The sequence below is a fragment of the Syngnathus typhle genome, linkage group LG18 (genome assembly GCF_033458585.1).
Source record: "Syngnathus typhle isolate RoL2023-S1 ecotype Sweden linkage group LG18, RoL_Styp_1.0, whole genome shotgun sequence".
In the NCBI taxonomy this organism is placed as follows: domain Eukaryota; kingdom Metazoa; phylum Chordata; class Actinopteri; order Syngnathiformes; family Syngnathidae; genus Syngnathus; species Syngnathus typhle.
The window spans coordinates 1,892,229-1,915,091 of NC_083755.1; the positions used below are offsets into that span (position 1 = coordinate 1,892,229).

Genomic DNA, 22,863 nt, shown 5'->3' on the forward strand with positions numbered 1-22,863 from the left:
ATTTATTTATTTATTTATTTATTTATTTTTTTATTATATTTTTTGCCTCAAATTATGTTTGCATTATCTTTTGTATAACAGCGTCTTCAATCATGTTGCACTTAAACTCTTAAAAAATAACACTGAAATTAACATAACATCCATCCATCCATTCATTCTCTGAACCGCTTAGTCCCCACGCGGGCCGCGGGTGTGCTGGATCATATCCCAGCCGTGATCGGGCAGTAGGTGGGGGACGCCCTGAACCGGTTGCCAGCCAATCGCAGGGCACACAGCGATTATTATCTATTGAATCAGTAAAATACTTGATATGTTTTTATTTGTTATGTCTTCAGCGTTTTTGAAAGTTATTTATATTATTTATTGCATTACTTCTTTGACTCAATTAAAAAACCTGTATTTTGTCCCAAAAGGCACTATTTTTTCCCTTCTCTTGTGTGTGATTTATTATATTTTGTTTCCAATATTTAAACAGCTCAGTGACCTAGTGGTAGAGTGTCCGTCCTGAGACTGGAAGGTTGTGGGTTCAAACCCTGGCCGGGTCATACCAAAGACTATAAAAATGGGACCCATTGCCTCCCTGCTTGGCACTCAGCATTAAGGGTTGGAATTGTCTCCCCTCTCCCCCAGGGGATGGATTAAAATCACACGGGGATGGGTTAAATGCAGAGGACAAATTTCACCACACCCAGATGTGTGTGTGACCATCATTGGGACTTTAACTTTAACTTTTTTAACATGAATTTGAACACTTTCGAGTCAAGCCCAATTTATTCATACTTTTTCAGAGTTTCCGAAAGTTATTTATATTATTTCATGTATTACTTCTTTGATTCAATTAAAAAAAAAAAAAACGAATTCCTCCCAAAATCAGGAGTTTCCGGGTTAACGTAATAAATCGGTGAGCGATTGGCTAAGGCAGCGCCCAATTACGTGAGCGGTTGTCTAAGCCAGCGCCCAATTATGTGAGCGGTTGGCTAAGGCAGCGTTATGGTAGCCAATCAGAGCCGGTGCTCTGTAAACTATTGCGGTTCGGTGTTATTGTGGAAATTATTACTCGCCACTTTAAACTTTGTGAAAATTATTAAGTATTCCAATATCCTCACATTTCATTTACTAGACATTTGCGTGTACATACATTTTCTAAATTTTAGAAAAGTCGCGTACACGCAGATTTGCGCTGCTAGATAAGAGTCAACATTCAGCATCTTACAAAATACACAAATCAGACATCTATTCGTTTAAGAATACTAATTCATTATGTTCATATGCCCATGTATTTCACCACTTAGTAATTGCCAATTTATATTTGGTGAACGACAATTGGCTGCAGAGAATGACGTTCCTGACGGGTCGCAGCCAGACGGTGAGAGTGGGCCGTCATACATCCACACCTCTCAGTCTCGGTACCGGCTCCCCACAGGGCTGCGTACTGAGCCCACTGCTTTACACGCTCTACACACATGCATGCACCCCCGCCCATCGCAGCAACATCATTGTGAAATTTGCGGACGACACAACCGTGGTGGGACTCATCTCAAAGGGGGCTGAGTCTGCCTACAGGGACGAAGTGGTCCGGCTATCGGAGTGGTGCGGAGAGAACAATCTGCTCCTAAACACTTTTTTTTTTAATTATTCTATTTATTTTTTTATCTCATGCGCGGATCGGTTGGCACTTTTTAAATTTCGTTGTACAGGTGACAATGACAAATAAAGATCTATTGTATTCTATTCTATTCTAGAACCGCGATCATGGTCGAAAATATGTTTTGACCATGACTGACAGCTCTCAATTGTATAATCACAATTCACATGATGTGTTTAGCAGTTATTATTTTTCTTTCTTCCGTGTGTAATTAATATCTTATTAATGTTGAATGGGGGCGGGGTTGTGCTACGTTCATAGAAATCTGAATTCACAAGGACTGTGATCGTAGTATATCATGAACAAAATCTTAAAGTGCTGAAACATGTTCACTCAATCGTTTAGTCACATTTCAGACGAATTTACAGGGATATGTGTGTCTGACACTCTTTTTATCGATTGCATATCCAAATGTTGCATATCCAAATGTTGCATTTCTGTTTAGCCTAGCTGCACTTAAATTTCCCACTACCCGCAAAGATATTGGGGCGCACACAAGTTCGCATCAGACTTTCCCAGACGTCGAAAGAGGTAAGTAGCTCGCTCAACCCAGTCCGAAATTTGATTTTCCCAAAACATTTATAAACACTTTGTAGTCTAGTGTTGTACTGTAGACCATTGTGTTACTCTGTAAATTAGTATTTACTACTTTAAACTGGGTGAAAATTAAGTAACATCCTCACTTTTCCGCGTGTTCAGACAGGCCTTTTAAAATGTTTCTTAAAAGGCCTGTACACGCGAATTTGAGTAAGAGGTCTTCAGGTCCGTTTCTTAATGTTTAATAACAATTGTACCGATTTGGTTGAAGAAGAGCTGATATTCAAGAAAAAAAACGAAATAAACCTCGCGCACGACGGCAAGTGTAAAACTATTAAATTAGTCCTATGACCTTAAAAATGTATATTATAATATATATTTTACCTATGTCCTCAAAAAAATTGATCCATTAGTAAGCATCTCTTGAACAATATATTTCTTCAAATGGTTTAGTTTTTGAGACAGACGGTGAATGTACATCTTGTCTTGACTAAGTGCGTATCTCTAAAACGAAATGAGCAAATAATCCGAGTCATATTGTATAAACGTATTTGTACAATTATAAATGGGCAATATTGTTTTATCCGTGTTATAACATTGTGATTCCGCCTTAACAAGGCTGGATGGACACCTTTTGATCCATGCCGCATTTGGGAAAAAAGCCTGGGAACTCGTTCGCGGCCAGAAAAAAAAAAACGTGGCGCTGTCAATCATGCGAGTTCGCGGCTAGATCAGTCAACTCTCAGCACCGTTTCTGGCTGCAGATGTTTATTTCACTATAACAAATAGAAAATCAATCTTTGCTTACCGTGGGAACAAATGCACAGGTGCCAACATATGAGTTTCCCAAATTATGTAGTGGATGAAATTGTGGATCAAAGGAGTCAACTCTTAACATCTTCCAAAATACACAAAACTGGAAGTAGTTCATTGGAAATAATAAATAAATAAATAAATAAATAAATAAATAAATAAATAAATAAATAAATAGATAGATAGATAGATAGATAGATAGATAGATAGATAGATAGATAGATAGATAGATAGATAGATAGATAGATAGATAGATAGATAGATAGATAGATAGATAGATAGATAGATAGATAAAACCAACAAAAAAAACATTAAACAATAGCCATTTGGGACATTAACCATAGTCCTTCTAAAAGGGTAGGGCTGCTATTTTATAACCAATTTCTGTCATCATGTAGACTAATTAAACCCTATATAAGTGCTGTAGTAATTATGTCTCTGATGATCAGTTATTATTTTCTTGTTTTTTTTTCAGAATGGAAAACCTGTGGACGCTCCACCAACTGCCAGCAGCGGTCACGGCCAAAGTGGTGGCCCTAAAAACCACGACAAAATACTCACGATGGGCCCTGAAAGAGGATGGCACGGTGGCGGCTGGGGCCTCCTACTGTAATACAGTGGTGGCCCTCTGTGATGGGCACCATTTGTGCAAATTTATTCTATTTCAAAATTTAGCCACCGATGTCTCCGTTGGAGGGACGTTCCGGTTTATTAATTTTGGCCGGGGAAAAGAAAAAGGGGTCCTCCTCTCCCGGCACAACACTGCTATTTATGTGGCTGGGGCGATCGAGGTGACACCAGATTTGGAGGTGAGGGGCACAGCTCTGCTGTATCCTCCAAGCATTGCCAGAGAGTTGAAGGACATCCGCCATGAGGAGGGTGTCCTTTTCACGACAGACGGCATTGTCTCTGCTGTAAGATCAATCTCTCTCTTTCCGCTCCCTCTTTTTCATGAAGTAGTGATGTTTAATCTGTGTTTGTTTTTTAGATCCGCCCCATGAGGATGGTGATGTCGCGTGGGTCGATGGTCCCCTTAGGCATCATTTATTTAAAAAAAGTAAACTGATTGTTCTCTCTCTCTCTGTCACACTATCTGTGTGTGTGTGTGTGTGCGTGCGTGTGCATGCATGTGTGTGCGTATGTGTGCATGTGCGTATCTAAATATAGATACATCACACACACACTCACATTTCACCTGAGTAAGGTGCCTTAGGGCATCAAGGCCTGATCCCTTCCAAGCTTTTGATAGCTCACTCTAATATCACCCGTGAGAGTTTACTGACGATCATGTATATTAGAGGAGGGAGACGTCTAAACCTGCAAGACACTGGTTTTGTAGGACAGAAATTTGACACCAGTTTCTTGAGTATTTCTCTAGCTTTATTGCCTTAGTAATTGTGGCCTAGATCTACATTTCTACAGCTAGTACTAATTTGATATTTTCATTATAGGATCAAATGCAAATAAAGGTGGTCAGGTGGCGAGAGACCAACATTTTTAATCTCGCAGTTGGACAGCGGGTGTCTCTATCCCACCTGAAAACATCATGTTCCGGTGGCCTGGAGCTCCACTCCACGGAAAATACTGAGATAAAGGTACCGAAAGCAAGCAGTTTTTTCCCATGTGTAAATTGAATCAATACTGTTTTTTACTTGGGATGCCCTGCTATCAGTGGCTCATCATCACTAAGGTTGAAGTCAGATTCACGCTTTAGGAGTTTTCTCAAAATCTGGATCACCAACCTTATAAAATTTTGTCTCAGATACAGCTCTATCATGAAGACATACAATTTCACTTGCTTCCTTGACTGTATAAAATCATTGTGGTTGTGATTATGGTCATGAAATTAATCAAATTGTTTTAGGTTTTTCATCTATCTATCTATCTATCTATCTATCTATCTATCTATCTATCTATCTATCTATCTATCTATCTATCTATCTATCTATCTATCTATCTATCTATCTATCTATTAAAGGGAAATGTGCTTTTGGGAGTTTGCAAACATATTTTAAGGTTGTGTTAAACTTATAATCATATTAATATCTAGTATTGGAGTGCTCGTGTGGATTGGTGGGGCCGAGGAATGTGCAGGCAAACTGTATGAACTTGTTTTCTCGGAAGTGTTGTGTATAGTTCTAGACAGGGAGTACCGGACGAGATAATCTCAAGGTCGGTGAGCTACGAGAACAACGAGCAACTATATGAAACCAGACTTCGAGGGGAAAACCAAACCGTCTGACCTCAGCGACACCTGGACGGGGAGGAGATGGCCATCCACCAATCATCTCACAATATTTTGCATGCTTTAATATTCATATTGTGTTTCTTTAAAACTGGGCAACCCGGAAGAATGTGTCGTCTTTTGGTGGTCACAAAAACGCACGAGTTTTAGTGTGAGGGACCCGGGACCCAGGCCTGTATTAGTGCGCTTTGTCAGGAATAAATAATTGGTAAATTTGGTCTAATTGATCTACTGGTCTTCTCTTTGACAGAACGAACTCGCAAAATTGTTAGGTGCGCCAGTGTGTGGATTAGGACATTGCAATTTATGTGTTAAGTGTTGATCACAATTTGGAGTCAGATCAATAGCTAAAATCCGTATCCTAACAGTTTCTTGGTGACCCCGACGTGATGTCAAGAGAAGGGTAATTGACAAACTCGTGGTCTGTGTCCAAGTCATCGGACAGTTAGTCTGGGACAGCTGTCTCCCGGTCGGCGTACCGTTTGAATAAGGAATAAGCGCACAACGTTGAGCTGGTACGACGTCTCCTAAACCCTGAGCTCATCAATGATAAGGTAAGCAGAATACCTGTTACTATATGTCGAAATTCTGCAAATTGAAAGAGGAAATTTAAGAGGAGACTGTCGTTCAGATCAAATAAGGTGTGCATGAAGTGAATATACATACGGTGAATAAGTTTGGAACTTACGTGTGTAACGTGTACGGTAAAGTCAGGGACTTACGCGTACTACGGATAGGTCAGGGACCTAGTGCTTCGTCGTGGCGGACAAGGGTACGGTGACGATCGTATTCAGATAGCTGGGGTTAATAAAGAGATCCCCGAGGGGAAGTGAGGCCTCCTCAAAAAATATCCGGTGGTAACAGTTCCTCCTGTGAGAGACCAGACCGCTAAAATATCCAAAATGTGCAACCAAATTGGGGGGAGTGTGTGTGTGATGAGAGGAATGAATGGAGTGAGATTGAGAGGAATGTATGCTGGAAGTGCAAATTGTGAGCTACATGAGAGATGGATTCGAATCCCTTTGTCTGTGTGTTCTGTGTATGTGCGTAATCTCTGTAAAAGTTTGTGTCAGTCTATCGTCGTTCGTCTGAGCTCTGCGCGAGCACTTTGTGTATTGGCGTGCGTGCCGTGCGGATGCGTGTGTGTATGTGCGGTTGTGTGCGCGCTCGCTGTGTGTGCGTTTATGTGTACATGTGTGGTTGCGGGCGTGTGAGGAGGAAGAAGATGATGTTGTGATGCAACAGAGAAAAATGTTGGAGTGCGCGAATCAGGACAGTAGAAAGAAGTGCAGCCAGGGAGAGAGAGAGACACGGAGAAAATATAATTTGCGGAGTGGTCAGGGACAGATGACACAGGCCGAGGTGCAGAAAAATGAATTGATGTGTCCGCTGGTGACCACATCGGGCGGTCAGCACTACGAGCCCATGGTGCTCCGTGATGTGACCGCGATGATGGAAAAGATGCCCCCACTTCACAGAGGAGGCAAGGTGTGGCTGAACAAATTTTTAGCTCTGATGAGTGGGCAGAGCTGTACACTCGGTGACATGCGCCAGATGTTGGCAGGAGCATGCTCTCTAGTGCAATTGCAGGCAATTGAGGAAGCAGCAGGCACAGCGAGGCTGGGGAGGGAGGTGCCCTTGCCACAAGTAGCAGCGCCCCTGTTTGAAAACATTAAATTGACTTTCCCACAACCCACCGATCTGGCCCCCACTATGTTTCCTTATGATGTGAAAATGTCACCTGCACAACATTATGTAACATGTGTGGAAAGTTGGATTGAAACCACAGGTCGACATCCAGCTCTCACGCACGAGGCAGAGGTGCTCTTCCGAACGGCGCTGCTGGATGGACTTCCGCCAGATGTGAAGAAGCAGCTAATGTCAGATCCTGACATTCTGGTTTGTGCCGAAGAACGATTTAAACGTCATCTTTTGCATCACTGCAGAATGTTCACTGAGTCACAAGCTAAAGTTGAAAACGAGACAGATGCATTATCTAAACAGTTGTTGAAATTACAGTTGGCAAAAATGCATGGTGAAGCTAAACAGTCTAAATCACAAAAAAAGGAAATGCAAATGTCACAGGCTCCTCAGGTGGTGGGGCGCGGAAGGGGCCAGTTCCGGGGCGGATACAGAGGCCGGGGAGGGAGTGCACCTGCTTACCCGGGGAGGGCAACATACAAGCCCCATTCAACAAATGCATGTTTCATCTGCGGCGAAACCGATCACTGGGCAAGAGGATGTCCACAGTATCGACCACGCGGAGCCACCCACCCAGCCGAAGGCCCGCCATACCAACCCGGAGCGCCGATGCAACAGGCAGGAACAGCTCCACCCGGTGGACGGCCCTGGCAACAGCCACAAACGCACGGAGGTCAGTACTACCAACATGATGATCTCTGGTGTGGACAATTTGAATAGGGCTGCCCGGGGAGCCAGGAAAGCAGTGGCCCGGCGGAGCCAATGCTTCATGTGACAGTGGAAGGAAAACCTGTGAAGATGCTGGTGGACACGGGAGCAACTTATTCATCAATAAACACTGCCCTTCCTGTATCCTCACTGTCAAAGAAAACAACGACTTTAGTCGGCTTCTCGGGACAACCACGTACTCTGCCTTTCACCAAACCACTTGAAACTGTGATCACCCGAACAGGGTGTAGACTGTGGCACAAATACATCCATTCCACAGACACTCCGATCAATTTGATGGGAAGGGACTTGCTGTCAGCCGTTCAAGCCAGAATTCTGTGTGGGCCAGAGGGAGTGATTATTCAATTTCCAGATGGCATCAGCATCCAGTGCTCACAGCAGCTACAACAACATGGTCAGTGGCTGATGGCGCCCCTACCGGCAGAAGCAGAAACTGCAACCATCTACTGGGCCAGGCTGGAGCCAGAGACCCCTGCTGGTGGCGGTGTGTTCTCGACCTACCTACTGTGGAAGCCCTGGATCTGCTCACTGGCGCCATACCACCCACCTGTTGATCCTTTGCATTGCACGCTATATTATGACCGAAAAAGTGATGATGTTTATCGGGATTTGTTTGAAGAAATTGAAGGGCACATGTGGGATTTAACTTCATCATGCATTTTGATTGGTAAAGAGGGAGTTGCAGCAGCTACTGAATTAACACCAGAACAAATGCAGTGGTTCAAAATGACAGAAAAAGGGGTACCACACATTTCACTAGCTCTTGCCCCAGGTCATGAAGCCAGAGAATTGGGCTCAATGGTCAAACATTTGTTGCTGCAAACCGACTGGCGGAAGACACACATCCCTAATTTGTACTGGTCAGAGTCTCAGAAAGCTTACCAAATTAAACAACCCATGGTAGACTCAGGGCTGCTGGAGATGATGTTGGTATCTCGCACACATGGCAGGGTGTTAACTGATCATGCGGTCTCCTCGTTTGTCGCATCGGCGGCATTCACGTTGACTCCGCTGCGACAAACACGATTGTTGAAAATATTGACTGCCCCAAATGTCAACTATGTCCATTCCGGTGTGAACATGGCCGATCAATTGTTGGTGGGACCCCATGAGTGTGCATCAAAGGTCCAGACGGTGACGAAAGTCCGACCTGACCTCTATTCCACTCCGCTCGGGCACGGTCGGGTGGCGTTTACAGATGGCTGCTGTTGGAGAGACAGGATGGGCTCCCTCCATGCGGCCGCGGCGGCGGTCGAGTGGAGGGGTGGCTCCTTCCAGCCTCTTAAAGTGATGAAGCTCAACACCCACCCATCAGCCCAGGCGGCGGAAGTCTTTGCTCTGGTGTTAGCTTTGCGACAATGCAAGGGGGAGGCCGTGACCATCTATTCTGACTCCGCTTATGCGGTGTCGGCGGCTTTGATCGATCTGGTAGGGTGGCTACAGAATGGGTTCACGACGGCCAGAGGCTCGGAGATTGCGCACAAGGATTTGATGTTGCAGTTGTTTGAGGCGTTGAAGTACCCGAGCGAGGTGGCCATTGTCAAAGTGCCTGGTCACTCCAAAGCTGACACTTTAGTGGCTAGGGGGAATCGAGCGGCTGATGAATTGGCCAAGCAGACGGCCGGGTACGGCGGGGCAGAGGACATGATGGTGTCCCGCGGTCCACTAATTGTGGACGGGGAGCACCCCGACTCCTGTTTGCCTCTGTCACTCTCGCATGCCGATCTGTGTGCCGCCCAGGGTGCCACCTCCCCGGAACAAAAATCGGTTTGGCTGGCAGCAAAGGCTGTCAAACGATCAGATGGCTTGTGGGTAGGACCCAAAGGACAGCCAGCTCTTCCGGAGGGAAGGCTGATGTCGGAGATCCTGACACAGGCTCACACACCTTCCCATGTGGGTCCCCATGCCATGATGATCCATCTTCGAAGTTGGTGGCATCCCAAACTCTCGGATGTGGTCTGGAAATTCGTTGCAGATTGTGAGTCTTGCCAGACGTTCAATGCACGCCCCACGTTGAAACCAAAGCCCGGCCTGTTTCAGCCGGCCCCGTGGCCGGGGGCAGAGGTGATCATTGATTTTACCGACATGAGTACAAGAGTGAATGGGAAACGCTTTTTGCTTGTGATGGTTGACGCTTACTCAGGCTGGCCTGAGGCATATCCGTGCTCGAAAGAAGATTCTACTGCTGTGATCAAGGCTTTGATCACCCATTACATCCCCACGCATGGTTTCCCGGCCCTGATCCGCTCTGACAATGGTACACACTTTAACAACAAAGCCTTGGCCAAGGTAGAATCAATTTTGGGGTTGAAGCATCGATTCGGCTGTGTCTACCATCCTCAGAGTCAGGGCGGAGTTGAACGTATGAATCGAACACTGAAGGAGAAATTAGCCAAAATTATGGCTCAAACGACAATGAATTGGCTCCAACCGCTCCCGCTTGCCTTGTTGTCTGTGCGGCAATCCGTTAACAGGCGCACTGGATTCGCACCATTTGAATTGATGACGGGTCGTCTAATGCCGGGACCAGCAACGACGCTCGTCCCACCAGAGGATGTTACGGTACCAAATTTGTCTCATGCAGCATACTGGTCCTATTTGTCTGCTTTGGTGTCCAGTGTTTCTGCACAGATTGGAGAGAAATCCGCTGCGGCTGCGGCGGAGGAAGGCGTGTCAGCGGAGAAACAGCTCACGCCGTACGTGTACGTCCGAGTCATCTCTAGAAAGTGGACGGACCCCCGGTGGAAGGGCCCCTTTCGTGTCTTGGCCAGGACGTCTCACGCGGCCCAGCTCGACTTCAAAGGACGCCGGTGGTATCACTACTCACAACTCCGTCCGGCCCCAGAGTTTGTTCCGTCAGGATGAAGGTATTCCTGTTTGGCCGTGTCCCGGACCCGGCCAAAAGGGGGGGAACAGAAGGAACAATACGGAAAAGGAAAGGTTTTTGGGAATTTTCAGAATTATTTTTAGTAGGAGTGCTATGTGTGAGTTGTCTTTTTGTGTGGGCATTGATGACAATTGATGAGACCATCCAGCAGAAAACGTCCCAAATTCAAAATTCACCCACCAACAAACAATACCGATGCAGAGGAAAAGTAGTCTATGAAGCTGAGGTGAACACAACAGAAGAGCTCTCACGAGAGGAACAGGAAGGTTTGAGACAGAGATGTGACAGCAAAAATTGGCAAACGTATGTCACGTTGTCTAATTGGACAGAGACCAACCAAACCTTACATGACAAATTGGAAAAGTACCAGAGAAGGGTGTGGAGGAACCAAATTCAACAAGTAAAGAGAGTATTGGATTTAGCCCCACCCGATAGAGAAGGGACATGTATTTACCAATGTAAAGAAGATGGACAGTTTGTTGTTGCTTCGTGTCATGGGAAAAAAGAAAGCCCATTTTTGACAACCATGTGACTCAACAAAATATGACATGTTTAAAGTTAAACGGAACCGGCATAAGTATTGGGACAATAGATCCCACATGGTGCAAAGTCAATTTGTCACTGAATGTAACCTCTCCTCTCTCTCGTGCAGACATCTGGTTGTGGTGTGGTGATGACAAATTATATGATCGCTTGCCGAAGAACGCATCAGGTATCTGTGCCCTCGTGTCTTTGATAATGCCTGTGGTGGTTGTCCCCATTGAAATACAGAATCTCAATTGGGACCTGGAGTTCCCACTGGCGGAGCTCCTGAAGCGAGCCAAAAGAGACGTTTTGCCCCCGTGGTTGAACGACGACGATCCAACATATATTGACGCTATAGGAGTGCCCCGGGGTGTACCAGATGAGTATAAACTCGCTAATCAAGTGGCTTCGGGATTCGAAAGTATCTTCCTATGGATCACCCCCAATAAAAATGTAGACCGCATTAATTACGTTCATTACAATGTCCAACGACTGGGTAATTATACAGCTGAATCATTCGCCGCAGTTCATGAACAATTGGCTGCAACGTCGTTAATGGCGTTCCAAAATAGAATTGCGTTGGACATGCTATTGGCTAAGGAACATGGTGTATGTGGAATGTTTGGTGACGCATGTTGTACTTTTATCCCAAACAACACGGCACCAGGGGGCCGACTGACCAGGGCGTTGGAAGGACTAAGGACACTGAACAAAAAGATGAAAGATCATTCAGGTGTACACACCGATATTTGGTATGATTGGATGAAAGCGTTTGGAAACTGGAAAGGGCTCATCATGTCTGTGCTTGTTGCTGTGGCTATTTTCACTACAATCATGATATTATGCGGTTGTTGTTGTATTCCATGTATTAGATCACTCACTGTCCGGTTGATCGAGAAAACCGTTGGCCCGTTGCCACCGATGGGGCAATATGTCCTGTTGACTCAACATGAGCCGCAGGGGGAAGGAAGGATCGACACCACGCTGGTGGCTGTTTGCTAGGGTAACGGGTGATGACCTCATAAATGAGGTCATGAGAGGGAATAAAGGGAAATGTGCTTTTGGGAGTTTGCAAACATATTTTAAGGTTGTGTTAAACTTATAATCATATTAATATCTAGTATTGGAGTGCTCGTGTGGATTGGTGGGGCCGAGGAATGTGCAGGCAAACTGTATGAACTTGTTTTCTCGGAAGTGTTGTGTATAGTTCTAGACAGGGAGTACCGGACGAGATAATCTCAAGGTCGGTGAGCTACGAGAACAACGAGCAACTATATGAAACCAGACTTCGAGGGGAAAACCAAACCGTCTGACCTCAGCGACACCTGGACGGGGAGGAGATGGCCATCCACCAATCATCTCACAATATTTTGCATGCTTTAATATTCATATTGTGTTTCTTTAAAACTGGGCAACCCGGAAGAATGTGTCGTCTTTTGGTGGTCACAAAAACGCACGAGTTTTAGTGTGAGGGACCCGGGACCCAGGCCTGTATTAGTGCGCTTTGTCAGGAATAAATAATTGGTAAATTTGGTCTAATTGATCTACTGGTCTTCTCTTTGACAGAACGAACTCGCAAAATTGTTAGGTGCGCCAGTGTGTGGATTAGGACATTGCAATTTATGTGTTAAGTGTTGATCACAATTTGGAGTCAGATCAATAGCTAAAATCCGTATCCTAACACTATCTATCTATCTATCTATCTATCTATCTGCCCATCCATCCGCCCATCCATCCATCCATCCATCCATCTATTCTCGTGGTGTTTTAAACACAATAAATTGTCATGAATTTTCTTTACGCAGGAACTGGCAGAAGAGGTGTTTCGCGTGATAGCCTACAAAATAAAAGGGGAACACGTGGAGCTCGTCGACGCTACCAATGCCACCAAAAAGGTTCCACTGATAACGTGGAAGGAAAGATTCCCCGAAGGCCCTAATCTTACCCCAGAGGGGTTTTTGTGGTAATTTTGGTTGTTTTTTTTGTTCTATTGTTTGTATTTCTTGTTGTTTGTTGTTCTGTTTAAAATGTTGTATTATTAAAGTTTAAAGTTAAATGCACACAATAGTCATTGTTTATTTTTTTTATTAAATTGAATTAATTCAGGTCGGCTTGGTGGCGCACTGGGTAGCACGTCCGCCTCATAGTCAGGAGGGTGTGGGTTCGATTTCACCTCCGGCCCTCCCTGTGTGGACTTTACATGTTCTCCCCGGGCCCGCGTGGGTTTTCTCCAGCTACTCCGGTTTCCTCCTACATCCCAAAAACCTGCTTGGTAGGCCGATTGAAGACACCAAAATGTCCCTAGGTGTGAGTGCGGATGGTTGTTTGTCTCTGTGTGCCCTGCGATCGGCTGGCAACCGGTTCAGGGTGTCCCCCTCCTACTGCCCGATGACAACTGGGATAGGCTCCAGCACTCCCATGACCCCCGTGGGGACTAAGCGGTTCAGAAAATGGATGGATGAATTAATTTATTCTAAATTATGAAAATATATATCACCACTTAGTTATATTTAGTTGTCCGTGTATAAATTGTGTGTTGAGTCATTATAATAAATGTATTAGTTGTATCAATTCAATAGATGCTTTCCTTTTTTTTCTCCCCATATTTTTCCAACTATTTTTTAAAATTATGATAAATTATTATTGACAATTGCTACACCAAAATACAACTTACATATTTAGTTGTCCTTTCATGGTCTGGCTTGATAACCACATAAACTACAACAAAACCAGGAAAAAAGTAACTAGGTTTTTACTAAACATTGCTAAATGTGCACTATATTGGCACTATATTCCGTCCGCGTATTTAAGTGACCTAGTTTTATTATATTTCTATTGCAAATACTATCTTGATTCAGTCGCTCGACACTGACACTTAGTGGCTGTATAAAATAATTACAAGCAAAGTCTTCCGTGGATTTAAGTTTTATTAAATTACCGTATTTATTCCAATTATCACCCATTATTGTCCGATTGCCAAGGGGCACTGAAAAGGGCGATAATATGTATATTTTCCTTATGTAGTATCTCACTGGTGTTCTTAACACGAGGACAGCGGCTGTTTTGAGCTACCTCTAACAGCGGGGTGCGTCAATTGACGCCGCCATCGATGCGACACGCTACCGTCGCACATCACGTGTTGTACACGTCATATTAACGCGATCGTCTTGTTCGAGCCCATGCACCGAGAACGTAATTGTGTGAGGATATTGTTGCGGAGTGACGAGTGTAATTGTATCATAGTTTATGGAGAAAAACAAATTAAAAGGGACGTTCAACGCGCTGTCAAATCAGTCATATTTAAACTTGCGCAAAGACGTCGGCATGTGGTCGCGGAGGAAAACGTAAGTTTTGGGGGGAATTTTTTAGCAGCATGGGCGATAATTAGAGGTATCAGTGTTTTATTTATGCTATCGCTAACACACACAGGGCGGTTATTAGAATATGGGCGATAATTATTAGAATAATTACGGTATTGCAAATACAATTGCAAAGAAACAATTGGTTGAGGAGCAGTTTTATAGCAGATTTTTGTTGTTGTATTGCGATAGCGTATTGCTAATGCTAATCTGTTGATTGTGTCGAGAGAGAGAGAGAGAGAGAGAGAGAGAGAGAGAGAGAGAGAGAGAGAGAGTCTCAGTAAAGATATCTGTCACACTCTCATTTCACCTGAGTAAGGTCCCTTAGGGCATCATGTTGCCTTAGCCTAGATCTACATTTCAACAACTAATACTAATTTGTCATTTTCATTACAGGATCAAAGAGAAATTAAGGTCCTCACATGGCGCGAAACCAACTTTTTCCATGTCAAACTTGGACAGCGGCTGTCCATGACACACATGACAACATCATCTTCTAGTGGCGTAGAGCTCCACTCCACAGAAAATACTGTAATAAAGGTACCTAAAGCAAGCAGTTTTTTAAGTGTATAAACAAAGGTGTTCTCAATTGAATCAATACTGTTATTTACTTGGGATGCACTGCTATCAGTGGCTCACCATCATTAAGGTTGAAGTCAGATTCATGCTTTAGGAGTTTTCTCAAAATCTGGATCACCAACTTTGTAGGATATTGTCTCAGATACAGCTGTCTGTCTGTCTGTCTGTCTGTCTGTCTGTCTGTCTGTCTGTCTGTCTGTCTGTTTATATATCTATATCTAACCAAGCTACATACCTACTTACTAGGGGTGTAAATCGCGTAAATTGTTTGTTCTGTTTAAAATGTTCTACTATTAAAGTTTAAAGTTAAATGCACAAAATAATCATTGTTTATTTTATTCATTTTTATTAAATTATGATAATATATTTCACCACTTCATCAACATTTGCCCCCTATAGAGACTACCCTCAGAGGCCGGCCTCTTCGACCTGCGACCAGAGATGCTGGCGTGGCTCCACGACACCAAGTTGGAACTCTGACGTTACACGTGAGAGAGAGAGAGAGAGAGAGGCAACGTCAGGTGACCCAGTTTATTATTTTGTTTATAGCAAATACAGTCGCAAATATATTGTTTCAATGTGTAGTTAATGGTATTAATGTATTGTATAGTATATGATTTTAATCTATTTTAATCTATAGTAATGGTATTTTACCCATGTCTTACTTTGGGATATTTGTAACTTCTGCTGTCTTTATTTTAGTATTCTGGAATACTATGGTTTATTTTGAAAATGTTGCTCAGATGTTGCATGTATTCCCATTCTAGATTGATAGATAGAATTTACGGTAGCGTTCTTTGGCCCGCTGTCCAAAGAACATAGAAAACAATACGGAATGCGATCATCTCATGTGCGGTGGCACCACAAAGTAGATTGCAGAAGTTAACTCAGCAGCATGGACGTGTTCCAGGCAGTTACTGCGACCGCAAGGGGGTAAGTATTACTAAAAAGAAGCACACAAGTTTCAAACTTGCCGAGTGGACAGTGAAGCAGAAAATAGATTTGTCAAAAAGTGTGAGGAAAATATGCACTGTCTGCCGACTCACATTTTCCATAGTCCATGTGGAACTGACTCACCTTAAGCAACACGGTGGACACGAACGAAAAAACGCACAACTAAGCAAGGGGGAACCTGGACAGATCCATCAGGCAACGACAAAGATGGTACGTAAATATTTTTTTAAACCCTCTCAAGGTTAATATGAGAATGTACAATGGATGTCTATCGTATAGAAAAAGCTATATTTGCTTTTGGGTGTAATAAACGACCAGGTAAATGGATAGATAATACATAAAAACCATTCGTTTGCATACATTGATAAATAAAAGATCAACATTATGTGGCACTTGCCTCCCCAGAACTTTTGGTTTATAGGAAGGTTTGTTCCCCTCCATGAGTCGTCACCTTATCGTGGTGGAGGGGTTTGCGTGCCCCTATGATCCTAGGAGCCATGTTGTCTGGGGCTTCATGCTCCTGGTAGGGTCACCCATGGCAAACGGGTCCTAGGTGAGGGGCCAGACAAAGCACGGCTCAAAAAGCCCCTTATGATGAAGAAGAGATATGGAAACAGATTTCCCTCGCCCGGACGCGGGTCACCGGGGCCCCCCTCTGGAGCCAGGCCTGGAGGCGGGGCTCGAAGGCGAGCGTCTGGTGGCCGGGCCTGCGCCCATGGGGCCCGGCCGGGCAAAGCCCGAAAAGGAAATGTGGGTCCCCCTTCCCATGGGCTCACCACCTGTGGGAGGGGCCAAAGGGGTCGGGTGCAGTGCGAGCTGGGCGGCGGCCAAAGGCAGGGATATCATCAGGATGCCTCCTGGACGCCTCCCTGGGGAGGTGTTCCGGGCATGTCCCACCGGTAGGAGACCCCGGGGACGACCCAGGACGCGCTGGAGAGACTATGTCTCTCAGCTGGCCTGGGAACGCCTTGGGATCCCCCGGGATGAGCTAGATGAAGTGGCTGGGGAGAGGGAAGTCTGGGAGTCCCTCCTGAAGCTGCTGCCCCCGCGACCCGACCCCGGATAAGCGGAAGAAGATGGATGGGATGGATGGATGGATGGAAGGTTTGTTTTCTATTTAGAGGAAGAAACGCATGCGCCCAAGTGCAATATGTATTTTTGCCAGTAGAGGGCGCTGAAACTAAATATGTTGCATAGCGGATGAGCTGTCTTAATCATTTCTGTCTGTAACAATTGCACACACAGCCTTACATTTGTAACAAGTTTCAAGAGATGTGCATATTTTTTCATTAGACATGCAATGTAATTCTGTCAACTTTTAAATAAACTATGTTATTTTACTTTTAATGTGGATAGAGGATTTATTTTTGGTGTTTTTGATTTTACTGCAGATTATCCAGACATCCCCAACGTCAAAGCAGCAGTATCTTTGGCCTCAGCATCCTTATTTTCCAATGGGATTTGTGGACAGGAATGTCTTTTTCGACATGTTCCAACTTTAAACTGTTCATCTCATGCTTAATAACTGTCGCTCAGCACTGACACCTGGTGGACGTTATGTTGTCATGCCGATGTTATTATGCCTAATAAGAACAGATTCAGATTTGATTCTTAGTAGTTACCTTGCTGACTGTTTCTTGTTGACTAATACTTCTTGCGTATGTACTGTTTTTACTCGCTTATTGGTTTTCTTGCTTACTGCTTTTTCTAAAATGTACATATTCACCTGCAGTTTCCAAATTTTTTTAACCTATTTGTATTGTCCCAACATCAACAGGTTCAGCTAAATCCCACTTCATGTATACATCATTCAGTGTCATTTAACAGCGTTTTTCCTTTCTAACTTATTCATTTTGCCACCAATTCAACCCGTTTCAACATTTAGCTCATGCATTTTATGCCTAACTATTCCACAACTTCTCACTTACCAATAATTCGAAATTCTCTAAAATTTGGTTTTTCTACTCTAATTTCTACCATTTTCAACCGATTCTACCTAGTCCAACTTTCAACTGTTCATCTTTTGCCTACCTATTCCACAACTTCCCACTTACCAAAATTCCAAACTTGAAATTCAACCAAATTCTCCAAAATTTCATTTTTCTATTCTAATTTCTACATTTTTCAACCGATTCAACCCATTCCAATTTTCAACTGTTCATCTTTTGCATACCTATTCCACAACTTCCCACTTACCAAATATTCCAAACTTTCAATTTTGAAATTCACCACAAATTCTCCAAATTTTCTCAAGTAATTCAACACGTTTCAACATCGTTCGGCAGCATTCCCCGAAGAAGTTATTCATACATTTCGCCTTCACACGCAATTTCTCCAGAAATTGCAAAATTCTAGTTATTGTGTGAAGGCGAAGGCCTTCACACATATGTTATTCTACTCCATTTACTTTATTGTGTGAAGGCGGAGGCCTTCACACATATGTTATTCTACTCCATTTACTTTATTATTGTGTGAAGGCGAAGGCCTTCACACATATGTTATTCTACTCCATTTACTTTATTATTATTATTGTGTGAAGGCGAAGGCCTTCACACATATGTTATTCTACACCATTCTCTATTATTATTGTGTGAAGGCGAAGGCCTTCACACATTGATATTGTACTTTATTATTAAACAACTTATTCCTCCCACTTTTTTGACATCTAACTACTCCCACATGCTTCAACCGATTCACCTCGTTCAACCTTTCACACGTTCCAAAAATTCATGGCACGCTTGCCAGTATTTTTCGCGTTCATAACATTTACCGTTTTTAAGTAATTAGCAAATTTGTGCCTTTTATTTCCCCATTCATTCTTAATGGCAATGTCAACCCGAGCCAGTTTCCTGTAGTGGGTTCGATTCCCACATTGGGCGTCATTAATTATTTTACTCTTTATTCTTCCCGCTTATCATTTTCAACGCTTATCATTTGTAACTAACATTCGCATTCAACATTCATTACATTAAGCAATTTCCACCACTTTGATTACGTATTCGCATTCAACAAACACATTCATTACATTAACCAATTGCAACCACGACATAGTAAGGGACTCAATTAGCTCGTGGGAAACACAAGTGATTCCAGTACATGAGCATCATTCCCGAGTGGTATCAAAACCCGCGTCAGTTCGATTCCCACATTGGGCGTCATTATTTATTTTACTCTTTATCCTTCCCGGTTATCATTTTCAACGGTTATCATTTGTAACTTTTGTCATTCGCATCCAACATTCATTACATTAAGCAATTTCCACCACTTTGATTACGCATTCGCATTCAACAAACACATTCATTACATTAACCAAATTCAACCAGCAAGAAGGAAGGATCCTCATTAGCTCAGTCGGAAACACAATGGAAATGTCAACCCGAGCCAGTTTCCTGTAGTGGGTTCGATTCCCACATTGGGAGTCATAAATTATTTTACTCTTTATTCTTCCCCCTTATCATTTTCAACGCTTATCATTTGTACCTTTTTTGTAACATTTGTAACGTTTCATTTTTAACGCTTATCATTTGTACCTTTTTGTAACATGTATTTGTAACATCTTCCCATTTATTTCACAATTATCTATTTTCCCTTTGTATTCTTCCCGCTCATCATTTTTAACGCTTAACGTTTGTAACTTAACATCTGCCTTCGCCTTCACACGCAATTTCTTCCGAAATTGCAATTCTAGTTATTGTGTGAAGGCGAAGGCCTTCACACATATGTTATTCTACACCATTCTCTATTATTATTATTGTGTGAAGGCGAAGGCCTTCACACATATGTTATTCTACACCATTCTCTATTATTATTATTATTATTATTCTCTTTTATTCTCCACACTTTTTTGTCCACTTTCATCTTCCACATAATTCATCCGATTCACTCCATTCCACTTTCCACGTATTCCAAATATTCACGCGATGAGCGCTTCCATTTTTCTCGTTCCGAAAATTTTCCGATTCCGCAAAATTCCCAAAATTCCGACAAATTTTTCCCCATCCATTCTTAATGACACATTCGACATTTCACAAAATTTCGTTTTTCACCTCTAACTTCTACATTTTTCAACCGATTCAACCCATTCCAACTTTCAACTGTTCATCTTTTGCCTACCTATTCCACAACTTCCCATTTACCAAAAATTCCAAATTTTCAAATTTGAAATTCAACCAAAATTCTCTCAAATTCCGTTATTCCACTCTAATTTCTACATTTTTCAACCGATTCAACCCATTCCAACTTTCAACTGTTCATCTTTTGCCTACCTATTCCACAACTTCCCACTTACCAAAAATTCCAAATTCTCAAATTTGAAATTCAACCAAAATTCTCTAAAATTTCGTTTTTCTACTCTAATTTCTACATTTTTCGACCGATTCAACCCATTCCAAATGCATTCACCATATGCTTCCCACATTCACTCCCATTCACCCCCACTTCCACTACGCTTACACATTCAACCCTTGACCCCCAATTCCAGTGTGGTGGCCATCTTGGATTGACCCTCAAGTGCCCCCAATGAACCCAAAATGAACCGGAAGTGCCCCAAATCAAACCGAAAGTGACCCCAAATAGACCGGAAGTGACCTCAGGTAAACCGGAAGTGACCCCAAATGTACCGGAAGTGACCTTTTTAGACCGGAAATGACCCCTAATAAACCGGAAGTGACCTCAGACGAACCGGAAGTGACCCAAATTAAACCGGAAGTGACCCAAATAAACCGGAAGTGACCCCAAATAGACCGGAAGTGACCCCAAATAGACCGGAAGTGACCCCAAATAGACCGGAAGTGATCTCTGGTAAACCGGAAGTGACCCCAAATCAAACCGGAAGTGACCAAAAATAAACCGGAAGTGACCTTTTTAGACCGGAAATGACCCCAAATAAACCGGAAGTGACCTCAGCTAAACCGGAAGTGACCTGTTTTAAACCGGAAGTGACCCAAATAAACCGGAAGTGACCCAAATTAGACCGGAAATGACCCGAATCAAGCCGGAAGTGACCTTATTTCAACACTAAGTGCCCCAAATAGCTACATTTGCGCTAACGTCTTCGTTTTTTATCCGATTTAACCCGTTTCAACATTTTTACCCCAAAAGTGAACCTCCTGAGGCCGTTTCTTTGGGTTTTGTTCCAAATTTAGAAAGATTTTGGCGCAATTGCTTTTTTTTATTTTCCCATTCATTCTCTATGGGGATTCAACATTTGCTCTAACTTCTACATTTTTTAACTGATTCAACCCGTTCCAACTTTCAACTGTTCATCTTTTGCCTACCTATTCCACAACTTCCCACTTACCAACAATTCCAAATTTAAAATTCAACCAAATTCTCCAAAATTTCGTTTTTCTACTCTAACTTCTACATTTTTCAACCGATTCAACCCATTCCAACTTTCAACTGTTCATCTTTTGCCTACCTATTCCACAACTTCCCACTTACCAAATATTCCAAACTTTCAATTTTGAAATTCACCACAAATTCTCCAAATATTCTACATTTCTCAAGTAATTCAACACGTTTCAACATCGTTCGGCAGCATTCCCCGAAAAAGTTATTCATACATTTCGCCTTCACACGCAATTTCTCCAGAAATTGCAAAATTCTAGTTATTATTATTCTCTTTTATTCTCCACACTTTTTTGTCCAGTTTCATCTTCCACATAATTCATCCGATTCACTCCATTCCACTTTCCACGTATTCCAAATATTCACGCGATGAGCGCTTCCATTTTTCTCGTTCCGAAAATTTTCCGATTCCGCAAAATTCCCAAAATTCCGACAAATTTTTCCCCATCCATTCTTCATGGCACATTCGACATTTCACAAAATTTTGTTTTTCACCTCTAACTTCTACATTTTTCAACCGATTCAACCCATTCCAACTTTCAACTGTTCATCTTTTGCCTACCTATTCCACAACTTCCCACTTACCAAAAACTTCACATCTTTTATTTTGAAATTCAACCAAAATTCTCTAAAATTTCGTTTTTCTACTCTAATTTCTACATTTTTCAACCGATTCAACCCATTCCAACTTTCAACTGTTCATTATTTTTCTACCGATTCCACAACTTCCCACTTACCAAAAGCTTCACATCTTTTATTTTGAAATTCACACCCAATTCCTTTTCCCTTCTCATTTCTACATTTTTCAACCGATTCAACCCATTCCAACTTTCAACTGTTCATCATTTTTCTACCTATTCCACAACTTCCCACTTACCAAAAACTTCACATCTTTTATTTTGAAATACACACCCAATTTCCTTTTCCCTTCTCATTTCTACATTTTTCAACCGATTCAACCCATTCCAACTTTCAACCGTTCATCATTTTTCTACCTATTCCACAACTTCCCACTTACCAAAAACTTCACATCTTTTATTTTGAAATTCAACCAAAATTCTCTAAAATTTCGTTTTTCTACTCTAATTTCTACATTTTTCGACCGATTCAACCCATTCCAAATGCATTGACCTTATGCTTCCCACATTCACTCCCATTCACCCCCACTTCCACTACGCTTACACATTCAACCCTTGACCCCCAATTCCAGTGTGGCGGCCATCTTGGATTGACCCTCAAGTGCCCCCAATGAACCCAAAATGAACCGGAAGTGCCCCAAATCAAACCGAAAGTGACCCCAAATAGACCGGAAGTGACCTCAGGTAAACCGGAAGTGACCCCAAATCAAACCGGAAGTGACCCCAAATGTACCGGAAGTGACCTTTTTAGACCGGAAATGACCCCTAATAAACCGGAAGTGACCTCAGACGAACCAGAAGTGACCCAAAAATAAACCGGAAGTGACCAAAATAAACCAGAAGTGACCCCAAATAGACCGGAAGTGACCCCAAATAGACCGGAAGTGACCTCTGGTAAACCG

At 42.9% G+C, this 22,863-nt stretch overlaps 1 protein-coding gene across 1 annotated transcript; it reads left to right on the forward strand.

Moving 5' to 3' along the window:
- The first annotated feature begins 7,703 nt into the window (after nt 1-7,703).
- Nucleotides 7,704-12,616, forward strand: LOC133143150 (uncharacterized). The gene has a single exon (XM_061264941.1). The coding sequence runs from the start codon at nt 7,704-7,706 to the stop codon at nt 10,533-10,535; it is 2,832 nt and encodes a 943-aa protein (XP_061120925.1). The 3' UTR covers nt 10,536-12,616.
- Nucleotides 12,617-22,863: the final 10,247 nt, after the last annotated feature.

Coding starts and splice junctions, on each gene's coding strand:
- LOC133143150 (XM_061264941.1), top strand. CDS start 7,704: ATGCTTCATGTGACAGTGGAAGGAAAACCTGTGAAGATGCTGGTGGAC.